General features: G+C 44.6%; 1 protein-coding gene across 7 annotated transcripts in view; it reads left to right on the top strand.

Annotated features, from left to right (window-relative positions):
• Positions 1-20,118, top strand: part of DISP1 (dispatched RND transporter family member 1) — a 109,105-nt gene that overhangs the window by 45,640 nt on the left and 43,347 nt on the right. For 3 of the 7 annotated variants that reach the window (XM_060192451.1, XM_060192450.1, XM_060192454.1), the window contains one exon: positions 16,886-17,405. In XM_060192451.1, the coding sequence (XP_060048434.1) occupies positions 16,903-17,405 (503 nt within the window). In that variant the 5' untranslated portion in view covers positions 16,886-16,902. Of the gene's footprint in view, positions 1-3,239; positions 3,396-9,630; positions 9,762-13,456; positions 13,563-16,885; positions 17,406-19,477; positions 19,583-20,118 lie in introns of those variants that run through there. The other 4 variants (XM_060192449.1, XM_060192453.1, XM_060192452.1 and 1 more) reach the window with 4 other exon arrangements.

The following is a 20,118-nucleotide window of genomic DNA, read 5'->3' as shown; positions in this document are numbered from 1 at the left end:
TGCACATACAGCCTCCACAGGTCAAGTCTGCCTGCCTGCCTGCCTGCCTGGAGTGTGGTTGCCTGCTGCCATGTGGCCCCTTGGTGTCTCGTCCCCCAAGGAACTGTTAGCCGGTTCTCCACAGGGGCCACACCATGTGGCATTTCCACCAGCAGGATGTGAGAAACACAGTTTCTCTGGATATTTGCTGGTAATTGCTTTCCTCTTCTTTCCGACTTTGTTGTTGTTGCTCCCTTGTTTGTGGTGCCTAGGCCTCGCACATGGATTTCATCGCTCACAGAACTGATCTTTTTATAATGACGTTTATTGGTGATTTAATAATGATTGCCAAGATTGTGGTGTGAGAGGGCTACAGTTCCACAGTTCCCTCCGCCAGAGTTCTGTGTCCCCTCCCCTCCACTGGAAGCTTCCCTATTCTTTATCCCTCTGGGAGTGTGGACCAAAGATCTTTATGGGGTACAGAAGGTGGAAGGTTTGGCTTCTGTAACTGCTTCTCTGCTGGACATGGGTGTTGGCAGGTGGATCCATACCCCCAGCCTGTTTCTATCTTTCCCTAGTGGGGCTCTGGGGAGGCGGGGCACCAGGACACATTGGTGGGGTGACCTGCCTGGGGAAGTCAGGTTGGTGTCACGGTAGCATCTGCAACTTGGTGGCTGAAAAGCATTAAGATATAAAGCAAAACAATTTATTTAATAATCAGGAACCTAAAGATAAAAGGATAGCAGATGAAATGTGGGGTCTTCATGTTGGAAGGAGCTAGGAAGTCTACTTTAGGTATATTCCAAGGGGCTCATGACTTTACTAATTTTTTTTTTTGCCTCCAGGGTTATTGCTGGGGCTCGGTGCCTGCACCATGAATCCACTGCTCCTGGAGGCCATTTTCCCCCCTTTGTTGCCCTTGTTGTTGTAGCCTTGTTGTGGTTATTATTGTTATTGTTGATGTTGCTCGTTGGATAGGACAGAGAGAAATGGAGAGCAGAGGGGAAGACAGAGAGGGGGAGAGAAAGACAGACACCTGCAGACCTGCTTCACTGCCTGTGAAGTGACTCCCCAGCAGGTGGGGAGCCGGGGGCTCGAACCAGGATCCTTACGCCGGTCCTTGCACTTTGCGCCGCGTGCGCTCAGACTTTACTAATTTTTGACTGAGCCCAACAGCTAACATGCGGCTGGGCTAGGAGTATTGCCCAAAGCTGATCTTATTTTTATTTCATTCATTTTATTTCAAATAAAAAGAGACAGAGAGAGAAAGGAAGAGACACACAGAGAAATGGAGAGACACCACAGTACTGCTCCACTGCACACCACTCTTGTGGGGCTGGGCTTCAAACTCAGACTTCATGCATGGCAAGGCTCAGACCCTATTGGGGGAGCTGTCTCTCACCTACTATCCCTTTAAAAAGTCAGAACCAATTGTGTGGAGTTGTACCCCTCCTACCTTATGTTTTTGTTCATTAATCCTTTCTTAAATAAAAAATTAAAAAAAAAAAAAGTCAGAACCATCCTGGAGGATGTGAAGTGATATTCCCTTGGTTTTTAATTTTCTTTTTTTTAAATATTTATTTATTCCCTTTTGTTGCCCTTGTTGTTTTATCATAGTTATTGTTGTTGATGTTGTTGTTGGATAGGACAGAGAGAAATGGAGAGAGGAGGGGAAGACAGAGAGGGGGAGAGAAAGACAGACACCTGCAGACCTGCTTCACCGCCTGTGAAGCGACTCCCCTGCAGGTGGGGAGCCGGGGGCTCGAACCGGGATCCTTATGCCGGTCCTTGAGCTTCGCACCGCATGCGTTTAACAGTTAACCTGCTGCACTACTGCCTGACTCCCTGGTTTTTAATTTTCATCTTTGTAATGATTTAGTGATATGGAACCTCTCATACATACTCAACATTTACATGTTTTCTTTGGAAAGACAATCTAAAACTTTGCCTATTTTAAAATTGAAGTATTTATTTAAGGTTTTTTTTTTTTTTTTTTTTTACATATCATGAATGCTAACCTCTTAGAAATATGGCAAGTAAGGATTTTATCCATTCTCTGGTCCTCTTCATTTTTTTTTTTAATTTTTATTTTGTAAACTTTATTGTATTTGATAGGACAGAGAGAAACTTAGAGGGAATGGGGGAGTGAAAGAGACAGAGAGAGAGACCTGCAGCACTGCTTCACTGCTCATGAAGCTTCCTCCCTGAGGTGGGGACCACGGGCTTGAGCCCAGGTTCTAGTGAACTGTAGCATGTACACTTATCCAGATGTCCCACCCTCCACCCCCTCTTCATTTTCTCAGTAATGTTTTCTGATGTACCAAAAAAAAGTTTTGATGGGGTTCAGCTTTATTTCTTTGACTGTGTATACTTTTGGTGTTACTTTAGCTTTTGAAACTATCTTCACGACTGCCTTCAAAACTAATTAGTCAAAGCTTATTAAAAGAGTTATTCACACATTTTTATAAAGTAGTCCTGAAAGTTAAACTTCACAGTCTCAATAATTTATCACTTATCTGCCAGTGGGTGTCGTCTTTACATTTAAAGCAATTATTTGCAGGTATTTATAAGGCTTTTTTTTTTTTCCTTTTGTGTGTGTGTGGAGACTTTTAATACTGATCATCAAGAATGAAAAAATTCACTGAACAAATTACTGGTTTTGTTTAGGAAAGTTGAAGAAAAGTACTTTTCAAAATGCTGAATTATACTTTCCTCTAGTGAAGAGAGGGAGAGAGCACTGCTTCTTTTAAAAACAATGAACTTCATGCCCTACAAGAGGGGTCTCAGGAACCATTTGGGGAGAAAAACACACACACACATACACAATCTCCGGAACTTGGAAATAAATACAGACTGGTGTTTATTTGTGTTAGTTTAATGTAGTAACCCTGTGTGTCAGAAAACTGAATCAGGAACACTGAAGTTATCCCAAGCAAGCAAATAATATCAGCTACCATGGCTTTAATCTACGAAGTAACTCTGAATCCCCAAGATCAAAGGCGGTTCTAACTAAAACAGTCTGTGGTGCAGTTTCCCTTAGAAGCAGGAAAAGGCTAGAAATTACATGTCACCTTCATATCCTGGCTCACTGACCTGCTGCTCAGATCAAGCCCTTCTTATATGCCAGCTGTTACCATTATTAAGACCTTGCCCCGAGGGGTTAAGTAGGAGAAAAAGTCTCCCGCCCTATAGGAAAGCAAACACCCTAAGTTCCAGCCCCTAACATGCCTAATTCCCAGCAGTCTGCATGTGCTTGTCATTCAGTCTGTCCTGAGGCTCTGTGGAGCCTGCTTCTGCAGACTCAGGGCTCCCTGCCTGCTTTCTGCTGAGCTGTTTACCACGGAGACTTAGGGCTGTGGAGGCTGCAGTCACTGGAGACCCAGCAGAGCCAGGGACTGGCTTCTTTTAACATAAAGGTAATGCATTTACTCATTCTGAATGTGTGAAATTGTTAGGTGGCACGGGACTTACTGAAAAACTGAGCTGCTTCTAGGATTGTCTTAATCCTAGTTTGTTTTCCTTTCATTCTTTCTTTCTTTTTCTTCTTTTTTTTTTTCTTTTTATTCAGTGTTAACCTGAAGTGTCATCTCAGTGCACTAAAATCTTCTCTGAACTGTAGTCATGCTTAATTAATTTGTAAGGCAAGAGAAGCCGCTTCTTAGGGTTAGCGAAACATGCTTTCTTTATGAAGTTGGAAGGGAACCTCAGATTTAGTGCAGGTAAGTTGTTTTCTGACTTGAGATTCTTCTGTAATCAGTCTTTAAATCAGTCTTACTGCTTGGTAGAAAAAAAACCATGTGGAGCACAGTAGACATGGCTTTAGTCACCTTTGTGAATCAAACGCCGTAAGAAAGTGGAGTGTGACTGCCTTCTAACCTGTGAAAACTGGGTGAAGACACCCACTTGGTATCTAAGCGTCCGTGTAGGCTAGTGACTAAGATGGGTTTCATATTGTCCTGTAAATGTCCTCAAGCTGTGTTGAGTTGGTGAAAGGTCTAGCTGACTGTATTTTAATTGTGACCCTATGATTGAGTTGACTGAAAAGCAGATGTCAGGCCATTAACATTTGAAGGTAGGAAACGCAGACAGGTTTAGTTTGAAATATTTGCATGCTTGCTAACCTAAACATACAGTTAAAAATTTAAATCAGTAAAAGTTTTGCAAGAAAACTGAAGTCTTTGATGCAGAAGTTTTCTGCTGACCACAAACAGCTCTTCAGTGAGCAGAGAAGATATGGGAAAACATACTTTAGAGTTCTTGAAAACTTTTCAAGCAGGCTTTTCTATTGAGAGAGAGAGAAAAAAAAAAAAAAAAGAAATGCCTCTTTCTTTTTTCTTACCCACAAGAGAGTTATTTTAGATGATGGTATTTATAATTAAGAAAACCCCGATTCTCTTTGATGACTAGAAAGTCACTAAACTATGTAAATAAGCCGTCAGCTAATGAGTGTTTACTTGGTAGCCTGTAGGTTTACTGCCTCCTGTGGATTTAAGGTCTGCTGATACATTTCTGCTTTTTAAATTGTTGAAACAAATTCTCTTTTTGTACTTAATTTCTTAGAAACCTACATCTTTAATAGATTGTCTTAGAATTTGCAACAATTGAGTATTTCATCAGACTGTATTTCCTCGGTAACTTTTTCTTTCAGCAGACAGATACAGGAGAGTATCATCTGTGAACACTGTGGCTTTTGTGGACATTACGCCCTGAGCTAAACTAAAGAACTATGAGCAGAAACCCCATGTTAGTCAGGGATTTAAAAAAAAAAAAAAGGAAAAAGGAAAAAGAAACGGTGTAATATTTGAGTAATTGAAACAGTTGATCTATAAAGCAGTGTAGAAAGTCCAGTGCTAACCGGAACTCAGTCGTCAACATCGCTCTATATACAGGGACATGTGAAGTCTGAATTGTCTTTGGCGGTTTCTGTGGAGCCAGCCCACCTGTTTGGACAGATGTTGGGAAGCCTGCTTTTCCGCTGTTTGCTGTGTGCCAGTGTTCTTACCTTTCAATCCAGCTGCTGCGATCTCTCAGGCTACATTTGAGCCTGTTGGCTCTCCCAGGGCAGTGTGGGTGCTGAACAGGCTTGACATTCGAGCTTGGCCCCTAGCATTCCAGTCTCGAGATGATCACTCCTGATCACATCCTAACTCAGGAAATAGCAGTGAGTGTTTGGGGTCAGTACAGACGATCTGTTTATTAGCTTTCCCTTTGTGTGTGTGTGTGGGGGGGGGGGGGGGTGGTAATAAAAAAAATAAAAATAAAAAGCAACCAAAGTTAGTTAGAAAGGCAAGGCTTTGAGGACTCCTTTGTCCTCTAGTCTTCATTTCACTTCTGTTGCTTTATTGTTCAAATCACCATTACACAATTAAACTATTCAGAGTGAACACAGCAGCTACTTATTCTGTACTTGGTAAATACAGTCACCAATTTGAAAGATGTGACTTAATTATCTTAGTGAGTAAACTGGATGCTACGTCCACAGTGAAGTCACGTCTCACCTGGAGGAAGCAGAGAACAGATTTCTTGAGTGATCCCTGAGGAACAGAGGCGGATTGGGGAGAATTACAGAGGAAAGTGAGCAAGTCTAGGAATTTGATGTCTTTCTAAGGACAAAGTTGATCTCAGTCCATTAGGTAAGACGATCTCTTTCATTGTGTTTCACACAAATGCAGAGAGTTCTACTTCCCAAGCTGCTTTTAGACTGGCCAGTATCTTTGAGACATTATTTGCTGCACCCTGCAGGGAGGGCCCCATCAGGGAAGCTGCTGTAGGAAATTTGATGTGCTATTTCTAGGATTTCACAAACCAGCAGGGAGTGGAGCCTGCTATCAGAGACTTAACTTATGTGGGGAGAGCTCAGATAATTCTAAGTGTGGTATTAAAAATAAAGCACGGTTACCATCTAAATCAGACAACTTTACAGTCTTTTATGGTGATTGATCTCAGTTTTGGGCTTCATGAAAGGAATTTTAAAAATTCCTTCACAGGCTTTTTTGCCCCACAGTATATGGGAGTAGAATACTCTTAGCTTGATTTATCTGCTTGTTGGTGTCCCCCCCCCCCCCCCTTGAGCTGCTCTGGTTGGAGGTTTTGATATGTGTGAATCATTAGACATTCACGGTGTCTGTAAACATGGGTGTGATGCAGCACTAGTTAAAGCTCAGTAAGGATCCTATCTCTCTGGGGAAGAGCTCTCTAGCTGTGCAGGAAGGTTCCTCAATTATGCAGTTGCCTGTTTTGTGATTTTAATTAAATCGAAGAGTTTTTAATAGAAATTGTATGGCCTGAAGCCAGACCTCTCACACTCTGGAGGCTCTGTGTATTACTAAAAGCATCTTGTAATTCTTTCTTTTGTTGTTGTTGGAGGCAGGGGTGGCAGATGTGACCATCACCATTTCAGACAGACTTCTCTCAGGTCTGGAGACAGAGAGACGGAGAGGGACAGCACAGCACCCAAGCTTCCTTCAGTGTGGTGGGGCCATGCTGTGACTGCGCAGGCTCCTCACTCCAGGGAGCTCTCTTGCCAGCCCGGCAGCATGTGACTCTTAACGGGTGAACAGATTGGACTTGACAACTGGCCCAGAATTGGAATAGCTAGAACCTGGAATCAGAGGTCTTTTCCCTTTTTTCTGCTTTCCTGTCCTTCTGAAACTCCAGGGAATATATTCTTAAGACAGAGAGTCTCGGAACTTCATTTTGGAGACTGACCAGGGCTTGTAGATATGTTTTTTTCTTTTAATTTTTTTTTATTATTTATTTATGATTGGATAGAGACAGAGAAGTTGAGAGGGGAGGGGATGATAGGGAGAGAGACAGAGACACCTGCAGCCCTGCTTCTTTGCAGCCTACGGAATGACTGTGGGTGACGGAGTGAAGATGGCGGTCAGAGTCCTTGTTGAAGGAGAACTTAACGGGAAAAAAGTTCATGAACTCAAAGAAAGTAAGAAAATTTAATTTGTCTCCAAAGGCAGAAGGGGAGAAGCTTATTTTTTTTGTGTGTTTGTTTTTGTTTTCTAGTTCTGTAAAATTGTCTAATTCTAAAAAGAAAAAAAAAGTGTCTGGTTCTGTGATTAAAGATGCAGATTTTTCTGATGATAACATCACGGCGCAGGTCCACGAGGCATGAATCCCGAATTAATAGCGCTCCACTTAATTCCATGAATTATGTGTCTGACGCTGTGGAAGGCGAGCTCGTACCTTCTAGGACTGTCTTGGGAAATATTGAATTTAGAGTTTATTTTTCATGCAAACCTTCAGACTGAATTTTATATCAGTAGCCTCTAGCAGCCCCATAAAAGTTAGTAGAAGGCAGTCGGCGGTAGCGCAGTGGGTTATGTGCACATGGCGCAAAGCGCAGGGACCTGCGTAAGGATCCCAGTTCCAGCCCCGGACTGCCCACCTGCAGGGGAGGCACTTCACAGGCGGTGAAGCAGGTCTGCAGGTGTCTGTCTTTCTCTCCCCCTCTCTCTCTGTCTTCCCCTCCTCTCTCCATTTCTCTCTGTCCTACCCAACAATGATGACATCAATAATAACTACAACAATTTTTTTTAAAAAAAAGGGCAACAAAAGGGAAAAAAACAAAAGCTGGTTGAAGCCATCGTCACCCTCAGAGCATCCTGAGGTGGTGAAACATCGTCACTGACCCCGTCACGTGTCCTGGGTGAGCTGTACACGTGGACGTATTTTACCCATAACCTTCTCTGTAGTGAACTGAGTAACATCTTCATGTAGATGTTATGTGACAAGCGCTTGGCAGACTGAGGTGTTCTTAAAAAGACAGAAAGTCTCTTAACCTCTTCCGTTCAACTTTAGTAACTTCACTACGAATGAAAGTTGTGTCAGTTTTTCTGTGACCTTTGGAAAAGCTATTTAATCTCTTGACCATAGGACCAAATATTAGTGGACCAACTCAATACCTGTGATCAGAAATGAGGTCATCACTTTAGTGTATGTGTCAAACAATTTTAGAGGAGCTTTTAGGGAGGGTGCGGAGGGGTTTCCAGTATAGTCTGTGGAGGATTCCCAGTGTCCCTTCAGCTTGTCCCAACCCTTCCTTTCCCAGAGTCCTTTGCTCTGAGGCAACATGCCACAGCCAGTCCAGGTTTCACCTTTTATTTCCCCCCATACTCTTCTTTGTTCTTAAGAGGAACTGTTTTCATAGTAAAGCAGGCTTAGTCTGGGCTTTATAAGCACCGTGGTGATTGTGGAAGGGGTCAAGAGCATAGGTGGACAGTGAGGGCCTGTGAGACGATACCCCTGAAATCTTACAACTTGTAAAACTCTGTTAAATAAACTAGTAAAAAGGAGGGGGAAAATTAAAAAAAAAATCCCACACATTTCTGCAACTATAAAAGAAATAATCAAGGGGAGTCGGGTGGTAGCGCAGCGGGTTAAGCGCAGGTGGCGCAAAGCACAAGGACCAGCATAAGGATCCCAGTTCGAACCCCGGCTCCCCACCTGCAGGAGAGTCGCTTCACAGGCAGTGAAGCAGGTCTGCAGGTGTCTGTCTTTCCTCCTCTCTGTCTTCCCCTCCTCTCTCCATTTCTCTCTGTCCTATCCAACAACGATAATAACTACAACAATAAAACAACAAGGGCAACAAAAGGGAATAAATAAAATAAATATTAAATATATATATATATATATATATATATATGAAATAATCAAATAGAGCAGGCTTGGTAAACCATGGGCTCAGGCATTTCCCAAACTGCCTTATATCTGGTGTGAAATAAGACCACAGGTGTCTTTACAGACCCACCTTCTGAAGTCTAAATACCACTGCAGAGGAAAAGACTGTCTTACCCATTTAGCTGGGCAAGGTGCTTCAATCCATGTGTGTATGTCTGTGTGTGTGTGTTGCTAAAAAGATTAAAATCTGATTGGTTATTTTTTAATTGATTTAATAATGATCGACAAGACCGTAGGATAAGAGGGTACAGCTCCACACAATTCCCACCACCAGAACTCCGTATGCCATCCCCTCCCCTGACAGCTTTCCTATTCTTTATCCCTCTGGGAGCATGGACCCAGGATCATTATGGGGAGCAGAAAGTGGGAGTTCTGGCCTCTATAATTGCTTCTTTGCTGGACATGGGTGTTGGCAGGTGAATCCATCCCCCCAGCCTCTCTCTCTCTTTCCCTAGTGGGGCAGGGCTCTGGATAGGGGAGGTTCCAGGACATATTGGTGGGGTTGTCTGCCCAGGGAAGTCAAGTTGGCATCATGGGGCTGAAAAAGCATTAAAATATAAAGCAGAAAAAATATTTAATCATCAGGACTCTGAAGGTGAGAGCAGATGAGATTTGAGGTCTCCATTTTGGAAAACTGATAGGTTATGTTTAATAATAAAACAATAAGTCATGAGATAAGCCATAATCCACTTGGCTATCAGCCTAGGAACATGATTATTATTAAAATGTGTTGCTTTGCTCAGCCCTAATGAGGATTTCTGTTTGTTTGTTTCTTTCTTTCTTTCTTTTTTCTTTCTTTCTTTCTCTCGTTCTCTCTTTCTCTCTCTCTTTCTCTCTTTCTCTTTCTCTCTTTCTTTCACTTTCAGTTACCCTTTCCCCCACTTAGTCCATCCTGCAGTAACTGGGCATTGTTTTGCCGTAACTCGGGATCAACTCCTCTCCCCGTGGACTTTGTAGTTTTCCTTCCCACACAAGGTGCGCTCTAGGGACCAGCCGTGTGAGCTTGTGATGGAAACGTGCCAGCCCTCTCCAGGTAGACTCCGTCTGGCCCTGCACTCCCTCCAGTGCTCTTGCTGTTCCAGAAGCCCTGGGTTGGTCTTTTAGCTTTTTTGTTTGTTTGTTTTTAGTTTATTGAGTGAAGCCGTGCGACGCCTGGCTGCGACTTGGAGTGTATTGTTGGTGTTGGGAATCAGGGGCACTGTTACCTGAGTTACAGCATGTGGTCTAGCGGAAGGCGCTCACGAACCTTGGCATCAGGCTTCCCAGCCTTAGCGTTGAGGACTCTTGCGTCTCAATGGAGCGGTGATGCCTGCCACCCCTGTTTTCCTGAGGACTTCTGGGACAATGGACTCAAGGGAGATGCCTTGAGATCACTTGTGAACGTGCTTTGGAACCGCTGGTGGAGGTGGAAGTGATACTCCTCTAGGCTGTGCGAGCCCTGTGTTTGTTCAGGTCGGTGGTGACTGTTCGTTGTTGCTGTGGTAACGGGAACAGGTCTGTGTGTGTGCTCTTCTGCATGGCATTTAGGTCTCCACCTGACAGGTTCCGGGCTGCTGCTTGAGTCCCCGCTTCCAGCTCTCTGTAGCCACGAGCAGGCTTCCATTATGCTCTGTGAGTGCATTCACACCCTGGAAGGCAGCTAAGCGGTTTGATTACATCCTCCAGACCAGGCGTGTCTCTGAGCCACATTCTGCTGTGTAGTGGTTGATGAGTAAGGTTTCTATAATTCAAAAAGACCGTTACAATTATAGCACAGCATTTCCAGTGAAAGATGTACCGTGTTTTTGCCTTAGACACAGGATCACCTCTCCTTATTCTGCGAATGTAAGTTTCCTAAACAATCTGTGAGTCAGGTATAATCACCATTAACGGTGATGACTTTCTACATCTCGACAAGAGTGAGCTGTTTCTTCTCTGTAACGTCTGCTTAGTGCTTTGGAATCTTGCCATGGCAGGGCTTTGGCCCAGCCAGTAATCGTTGGCTTCCAAAAATGTGAAAGCTATGAGACAATAAGAGGTATCTTGAAACCATTTTATGAGAATGGTTTGTTTCCATCTACTCTTGTTCCTTGGTCTCTTTTATATGTCCTGCTTTATCCAATTATTTGATTAGTTATATAAGACATTATTGCAAGAGAACACTTTAAAATGTGTCCAGTGAATATATAGATATCCTTTAAGGGAATAAATCTTTTTTTTTTTCCCACTTCAGTAACAATTAACCTTTTTTTCATTGTGAGTCACAGTGCTAGAAACTTCATGTGCATTTAACATATGATTGCTGGAAAGAGATATAGTCAGAGACCAGGCGGTGGTGCACTTTGGGTTTTTTTGCACTTTTTTATGCGCGTGCATTGCAGTGCACGAGGACCCAGGTTCAAGCCTCTGATCCCCACCTACAGGGGGAAAGCTTCTCGAGTGGAGCTGCAGGGGTCTCTGTCTCTCTCCCTCTCTGTCTCCTCAATTTCTCTCCATCTCTATCCAGTAATAAATAAATAGATTTTAAAAAAGCAAATAAATAGGTAAAAAAGTAAAAGCAGTAGAAGCAGTGAATGGGAAAGCTTTCTCCACTCTTTGAAATGGCCAGGCACGTTGGAAAACAATGCTGGTGTTTTGTTTTTTTTATGGCTGTCTAAAAATTATCTGGGAATGTCCAAACCTTGAGTACCCCCCCCCCCAATGACTTATATTCTTGTCACTGAGACTGTTCTGCAACTGGGTTTGAGTTACCCATAAAAGATGTGCTTTGTACATTTTCCTATAGCAGTATGCCTGCATCCAGCTCTCCTCCTTTGTTGTGCGGCACCCAGTAACTATATAAACACGGCCAAATTGAAATCCCATCTAGACAAGAACTTAGACTGATTTCAGTTCTCACTGGTAGTGTTACAGTCAGTATGTCTACTCTTTACACATCACTCAGTTATATGCAAGGGATAAATTTCTGGTGAAACTGTGAGTCAAAGGATGAGGGTACTTTAAATCTCGGTGAGTAGTGCCATGTTACTCTTTTTTTTTCAAGTGAAAACTTTGGCTAGCTATCTTTTCTTAAAAGGTTTTATTTATTTATTTTCTTTTTATCTGTTCATTTATTATTGAATAGAGACAGAAAGAAATTGAGAGGGAAGGGGGAGACAGAGAGGGAGAGAGACCTGCAGCCCTGCTTCACCACTCGTGAAGCTTTCCCCCTTGCAAGTGGGGACTGGGGGCTTGAACCCTGGTCCTTGGGCATTATAATGTGTACACTTAACCAGGTGTGCACCACTGCCTGGCACTGTGCCATGTTATTCTCTTTGAAGATTGTATCACTTTGCATTTCAAATAAATCAGACCCAAGAAGAACAAGGACTTAGCAACTGGAAGGTTGTAACTAACTTGACCCAGATTCTCAAAGTTAGTAACTGTTAGATTCAACTTTCCAACTCAGACCTGCTGAAGTCATTATTATTATTACTTTTATTTTAAGCTACAGCTGTTTCAGCCACCATTTTGAAGCTTCGTCCCAGGTGTTTCTATAGTCTCGTTACTCAAACACGCTTCTTTCCTTTCTGGTTCAGGACAGCTCTACATTTTCGCATTAGCCCTGTGAACATTGATTATCTTACATGTGAGTTAGACATGTGAGGAAAAGAGGGGCAGACAAAGAAACAACTTACATTTTAAAATGTCATCAGTGCCTTAGCTAAAGACCTCAAGCAGCTTCCCCTAGTCCTCACAACCAGAGTCTTCAGGACAGAGAAATGCTTGCAGGAAAAACGAAATAGAAGGTGCAGGGCTAGAGGTTTGAAAAGTCTCCATACTAGCGTAATTACACGGAACAGGAAATGCACCCAAAGAGCTGGCCATCCACACACATCAAGAAACCGTCTCAGGATTGTTTGGGTTTTTTTTTTTTTTTCCCCTTCATTGAAAAAATAGTGTTTCACATGACTGTTATGTCCCAGGGGTGGGGTTTCTCATCTCCTCAAAACGTATTTTGTTTTTCAAAATACCTCCGTTGCCTTTCTTTTTTTTAAATTAAGTATATTCGTCTATAAATCTAGGTCTAGGGGGTCGGGCGGTGGCGCAGGGGGCTAAGCGCATGTGGCGCAAAGCGCAAGGACCAGCGTAAGGATCCCGGTTCGAGCCCCCGGCTCCCCACCTGCAGGGGAGTCGCTTCACAGGCGGTGAAGCAGGTCTGCAGGTGTCTGTCTTTCTCTCCCCCTCTCTGTCTTCCCCTCCTCTCTCCATTTCCCTCTGTCCTATCCAACGATGACAACATCAACAGTGGCAATAATAATAACCACAACGAGGCTACAACAACAAGGGCAACAAAAGGGGGAAAAAATGGCCTCCAGGAGCCATGGATTCATGGTGCAGGCACCGAGCCCAGCAATAACCCTGGAGGGAAAAAAAAAACCAAAAATCTAGGTCTAGGCCCCTAAAGAGCTTTCTTTGGCCAGTTAGTCTCTGTTTGATGACACTGGGGAGTGCGGTGGCTGTAATGCTCCTGTCTTTTGGAATCGTCAGCTCTAAACTGCTGACCTCCCTGCTAAACAGCCCCCGTGGCTGCTGTTGCCCCTGCTGCTTAGAATCACTTTATCGCCACATATGTCAGTCAGTGGCGTCGACTTTCTCCGCCTTCCGTGTGCGTGTTTTCCTCCACTCAGATGGTCTTTTGTTTTCATTTTCTTATTTGGCTCAACAAGAAATCAGATCTTTTTTTCTTTGGGCCCCTCTCAACTGAAGATGCAAACTTGGCTATTTCCCTGATGGGTTCATAGACAACTCATATGATTTGCTTTAGGTCTAAGCCGATGTCAGGATTCAAATGATTCTTTTACGATCCAACAGTTCCTACTTTGCGAAAAGTCCCCAACTTATGAAGCAGGTTGCGTTCCAAAAATTCATTTGTAAGTCAGAGATTTGGCACATGAAGCACATTACACCGGGGTGGGGGGTGTTATAAGTGGTGATTAGGGCCCTTGACCATCCTACAAAAATCAGTTTAACTCTTATGTCACAACATATGGTGTGTTTGCAATGAGAAGAGAAGACCACACTAGTTATAATTCTAGTTACGGAGAAAAAGAAATTATTTTCCCAAGGAAAAGGAGATTACATTAAAAGGTAGGGTAGAGGGCAGGGGCAGATAGCATAAAGGTTATGCAAAAAGACTCTCATGCCTGAGGTTCCAAAGTCCCAGGTTCCATCCCCCTCACTGTTGTAAGCCAGAACTGAGTGGTGCTCTGGTTAAAAAAGAAAAAAAAAAAGTAGGGTACTAGGTGAAATGGCGGTGTCCAGAGAGGTTCCAGGGCACTGGAAGGCTGTTAACAGCTGGTGGCACTCTGTGTGACACCCAGCTTTGCTGTAAAGCTGTGAAGGTTGGTGTTAAATCTTAGATACTTCACACCTCCAAGGCTCACCAGCGGCTGGGATTAGGAGTGACTAAGTGAAGCACTTACAAAAGTAGAGATGGTACTAAACAGTCCAGAATGAGAATCAGGGAGCTAAACACGCAGGGAACACAATTCTCACTGCCACCCCTTCAGTCTTCTGTGGGGTCAGGAGGAGGTATGGGAACCCCTCAGCCTGGGCCGCATGGCTACCTTAGACTTCTGAAGAGTTGACTTGGTAGCAGGAGTTGAGGTGCCCGTGAGCCGACCTCAGTGTTCCCCGTGTGGGAGGTGTGCAATGAAGTTTCTGACTCAGGGAAACGATTATTTTAGGGTTTCAGCATTGCATTCATTGAATTGAGGATAAAACTTGTGTGTCTCGTGTTTTCTTGGTTTGCCTGTTGTTCTGCATTTCCCCCATAGGTTCTTGATCTAAGGAGGTGTATTTTTTGGAGAGTCTGCTCAAGACATAAGACTTTTTTTATTTTATTATTTCTTTATTGGAAGATTAATGGTTTATAGTCAAAAGTAAAATAGAATAGTTTGTACATGTGTAACATTTCCCAATTTTCTGCATAACATAAAATCCCCACTAGTCCTCTGCCATCATGTTCCAGGACCTGAACCCCCCACCCCCACCCCAGAGTCTTTGACTTTGGTGTAATACCCCAACTCCAGTCCGAGTTCTGCTTAGTGTTTTCCCTTCTGATCTTGTTTTTCAACTTCTGCCTATGAGTGACATCATCCCAGATTCATCCTTCTGTTTCTGACTGATCTCACTCAACATGATTCCTTCAAGCTCCATCCAAGATGAGATGAAATCACTATTTTTAATAGCTGAGTAGTATTCCATTGTGTATACAAGCCACAACAATGAGATCCCACTTCACTCCTATGAGAATGTCACATAACAGAAACAACAGCAGCAACAAATGCTGGAAAGGTTGTGGGGACAAAGGAACCCGCCTGCACTGCTGGTGGGAATGTCAGTGGGTTCAGCCCCTGTGGAGAACAGTCTGGAGAACCCTCAGAAGGCTAGAAGTGGGCCTACCCTATGGCCCTGCAATTCCTCTCCTGGGGGTAGATCCTAAGGAACCGAACATCCATCCAAAAAGATGTGTCTGTGTGCACCTATGTTCATAGCAGCACAATGTGTAATAGCCAGAACCTGGAAGCAACCCAGGTGTCCAACAACAGATGAGTGACTGAGTTACTTGTATAAACATAAGACATTTTGAAGACTCTTCAATGAGTCTAACCTGGGCAGCTTGTCCCCCTAGAGTGGCCCATTCATTTCCCTCATCATTCCTGTATCAGAACACCCCAAGCATAAATCATGGTTGAAAAGGGGCCTGGGAAATAGCCCGCACAGTGGAGTACACACCCCATTAGGTACTGTCACTCTTTTTTTTTTTTTTAATTTTTTAATTATAAAAAGGAAACATTGACTAAACCATAAGATAAGAGGAGTACAACTCCACACAATTCCCACCACCAGAACTCTGTATCCTACCCCCTCTCCTGATAGCTTTCCTATTCTTTATCCCTCTCGGAGTATGGACCCAGGGTCATTGTGGGATGCAGAAGGTGGAAGTCTGGCTTCTGTAATTGCTTCCCCGCTGAACATGGGCGCTGACAGGTGGATCCATACTCCCAGCCTGTCTCTCTCTTTCCCTAGTGGGGAAGGGCTCTGGGGAAGTGGAGCTCCAGGACACATTGGTGGGGTCGTCAGTCCAGGGAAGTCTGGTTGGCATCATGCTGGCACCTGGAACTTGGTGGTTGAAAAGAGAGTTAACATACAAAGCCTGTGGTCTGGGAGGTGGAGCAGTGATGAAGCTTTGGATTCTCAAGCATGAGATCCTGAGTTCAACCCCCGGCAGCACATGTACCAGAGTGATGTCTGGTTCTTTCTCTCTCCTCCTATCTTTCTCATAAATAAATAAAATCTTTAAAAAACCATACAAAGCCAAACAAATTGTTGACCAATCATGGACCTAAAGGTTGGAGTAGTGTAGATGAAGAGTTGGGGGCCCCTCTGTTTTATAGATAGCTACTAGGCATATTTTAGTTATATTCCAAAGGGCCTGTGGTTATACTAGTGTGGGGTTTTTTGTTGTTTTTTTGTTTGTTTGTTTGTTTGTTTTTGCATGAGCCTGAAATCTGATATGCAGGTGATTCCTAATTATTGTCTAGGGAGGTGATGTCATGGCTGGCAGAAGGACCAGAAAGCTGGATCAGGGAAGAGAGTAGCTCCCAAATATGGGAAAGATGTATAAATATTGTTGACTGTAAACTCCATCGATTTGATGTGATCTGGGCCCCATAATCAGCTTAGGAGCCTATGTGACCTCTGCATCCCTGTAGATGTGAGCTCACATTCTGTGGTCATGAGTAGGAACATTCCAAGCTCCCCACGTAGCAGGACCCATCTTCTTCAGGTGTAGCATAGAGTATATTGTCCAGTTTCCCTTCAGAGGATATAACATCCTCTACCATTGTTGATCCAAGTTGAGAGCAAGGTCCTATGGGGGCCCACAAAGGGGTCTGTTGTGTTGTTCCTGATAGAAATGACCAGTAACAATGGAGAGAGGGATTTCGAGGTCTAGGCCCATCATGTCTGTTTGGGAATCTCGAGTCCCTGATTAGGCCCCCAGCTGATGGGGTGGCCTGATAGAGACCAAAGAGTCATTGTTAAAGTAAGGCACCTTCACTCTAACAGACATCTGAGCATCTAGGTTGGGGAGAGGGAGGAGGAAGGCAGTGGGGCTGATCGGAAGGGCAGGGCTGGGGAAGTGGCACCTGGCGGAAACCGAGTGACTCCACGGCACTTTCTCTCCTAGGATCAAGAAGGTGGAGCATGGCTCTGAGCAATGATCTCGTGGTCCTGAGCAGTGGCAGCATGGCACCTGGTGCTACCGGCCCTGGCCCCCTCGCCCCCGGGAATGGAGACCCCACCGCCCCGCAGCTCACACCCAAAGAAGCACCCAGAGCAAAAGTGAGTCCCAATGGCTGCCTTCAAGTGAACGGCACCGTTAAGTCGTCGTTCCTGCCTCTAGACAGTCAAAGAGGTGCACCTCAGCTGCTAGCCCCGTGCTGCCACCCCTGCCCATACCACCAACCTCCGACCAGCCACCACGGCCACCAGGAGCGCCTGCCCGAGGCTGGCCCTGGGGCTCCCTCGGCCTGGGCCCCTTGTTGCATGCAACCACACCCAGACTACATCGCATCGCTCTGTTCGAAACACTCGCCCGTGTACCAGGCTCCGTGCTGTCTGCAGCCCGCCCCGTCCTTCTGCCTGCACCACCCGTGGCCCGACCATTTCCAGCACCAATCTGTGCGGCAGCACGTAGCCGACATCCGGTGAGTGAGGGAGGGGTGCACATGCTTCTGTGCTTCCTGGCATCCGGCTGGGTCCTCGGGACTGGGACCCCGCGTGCTCATTGCCCCGAAAGGAGAAAAGGAAGGGGTGTCAGAGAGAGAAAACTCGTGAAGGGCTGGAGAGACGGCGTAACGGTCATTCAGAGGACTCTCCAGCCTGAGCCTCTGAGGACCCAGGTTCAGTCCCCAGCACCACCACAGCAGAGCTGAGCAGTGCTCTGGGAGGGAGGGGAATGAGCAGATGTGTGTTTGGGGGATTTTGTGAAGCCTACTCAAGTGCAGATGGAATCGTGTCAGATCTCCTGTGTCTTTGACTAACTAGTCAATTTCGTTTTCTTTCCCATTGACCTGGGAGGACTCGAGAGGTCCAGTTCAGTGACAGGCTTTCTGGTTAGCAGTCTCTGGGACTTTACACCAGGGGGTAGAGTCCTGACGAGTTTAAACGCCTGATAAGTTGCTGGTATTGGTAGTGTTGGACCTTGGAGAAGAAAGTACAAATCCATTCGCTCCCTTCTGTTTCCTTCTGGCTGCGTCCGTGTTACCTGGGGGAGTGATTGTGATCAGTGGAGATGAGGTGAAAGCGAGAAGTCCTCTCTTAGCAGGTGAAATTGACAGGTGCAGGATGGCGTCATGGTGGCATCTGTAACTTGGTGGCTGAAAGGCAGTAAGATATAAAGCAGAACAAATTGTTTAATACACAGAACCCAAGGGTAGGAATAGAGCAGATGAAATTAGGGGTCTTTGGGCAGGGAGAAGCTAGGACGTCTGTTTTAGGTCTGTTCCAAGGGGCCCCTGACTTTAGTCATTTTGCCCGGAGCTCCACCCCTCTTCATGCGCTTAACCCGGTACACCAACCCCTCGAAATACTTAGAAGTCATTAGAAGTCCAATGTGTTATCCATTGCCACAGAGCCACCTATAAATATTTTTATAAACAAAATATTTCACTTTTTTTTTAGGTAATAGAGCTCCAGATTTGTAGCTCACGAGCTGACAGTTGAGTGCAGTTCTTAAACCAGGGTGTAATGTACAGTGTGTCTGCCTCTGAGCTGGGACAAGGGTCTGCACACTGGCCCAGTGTAGATAGAGCATTGCTGTCACCCCAGGGAGTTCCCTGATGTTGCTTCTTAGTTGTTCTCTCTCTCCTCACCAGAAGCAGTTCCTGTGCTAAGTTCTGTTAATATTCCCATCGATTTCCTTTTCTTTCCCCAAAGCACTGGGTCAGCTCTGATGGGGAATTGAACCAGGGACTGTGGAGCCTTGGGCATGAGAGTCTCTTTGCATTACCACAGTGCTGTCCCTCTCCCACCCTTTCCCATACATTGATTTTGCTTGCTCTAAAACACGTGAATGGAATCATGCAGCGTGTACCTTACTGTGTCGGGCTCTTTTTACTCAGTTTGGCGTTTTAAAGACTTGTCTGGTCTCTGCTTTGTTTTTTCTCTTTGTTGCTGAACAGGAATCTATCTTGTATAAATAGCAAACTCACTGTTAACAAAAGAGTCAGGAGAAACTTTCACTTACAAAACGAGTGAGTCATAAGGACAGAAAATATAGCATGGTGATTACTTTGAACTGGTAAAGTGATTCAATTTTTTTTTAACTTTCTTATTATCTTTACTTATTGGATAGAGACAACCAGAAGTCAAGAGGGGTGGGGAGAGAAAGAGACAGACAAAGAGAGAGAGAGAGGTATCTGCAGCTCTGCTTCACCACTGGTAAAGCTTTCCCCCTAGAGGTGGAGATTAGGGGCTTGAACCTGGGTCCTTTAGCATTGTAACATGTGCATTCAAACAGGTGCACCACCACCTGGCCCTATAATTTGACTATTAATGTGTCAGTCTTTGAGAACAAGCATTCCCATGACATGCTACTGCCTTGTGCCAGTTCATCCACCCCACATATTCAAGAGAGTTATTTGCACAAAGGGTCTCCTAGGGACAGATTTCTCCCAGGAACATGAGCTCTCTGAGTCTTGCTCACTCCCCTTTGTGATTTGCTGTTCGCCGCTATTTGTATGAACAGTCTCAGATATGTAATGGCGTGCTCACTCAGTCAGTGTTCAGGATGGACTCGTGGCTCGAGAGAGGACTGTGTTCACACTACTTAGAGGGACAGCTGGAGGAGTGACGGCCTTGGAATACGATGTTCAGTAGACAAGTGAGTCCATGTGCGTCTAGTCAGCACTGCTTTTTGTCCCTAGACCATATGGCCCACCCATTTGGTATTTTTGTTTATTTTCTTAAAGTTTTATCCGTTTACGAAACACTTAGCTATGTGTTAAAAAACTCAGTCAGATAGAAAACGTGGTTTGATTCCAGCCCTCTTGCATCTCTTCCTCTTTGGTGACACAGAAAGTCCTCTTTCATCACTTCTTGACTCTTTAACCATTAATAGATATTCGTAAAGGACTCCCGTATTGTGTGTGTGTATATGTGTGTACATGTGTGTACACGTGTGTGTACGTGTGTGTGTACATAGTAAGTCCTCTTTCATCACTTCTTGACTCTTTAGCCATTAATAGATATTCCTAAAGGACTCCCATATCAAGTGTGTGTGTGTGTGTACGTGTGTGTGTGCACACAGTAAGTCCTCTTTTACCACTTCTTGACTCTTTAACCATTAATAGATATTCCTAAAGGACTCCCGTATCAAGTATGTGTGTGTGTGTGTGTACGTGTGTGTGTACACAGTAA

Source organism: Erinaceus europaeus, chromosome 6 (genome assembly GCF_950295315.1).
Source record: "Erinaceus europaeus chromosome 6, mEriEur2.1, whole genome shotgun sequence".
Classification (NCBI taxonomy): domain Eukaryota; kingdom Metazoa; phylum Chordata; class Mammalia; order Eulipotyphla; family Erinaceidae; genus Erinaceus; species Erinaceus europaeus.
The sequence above is the reverse complement of the archived record's forward strand: the minus strand, read 5'-3'. Positions and strand labels throughout refer to the sequence as shown.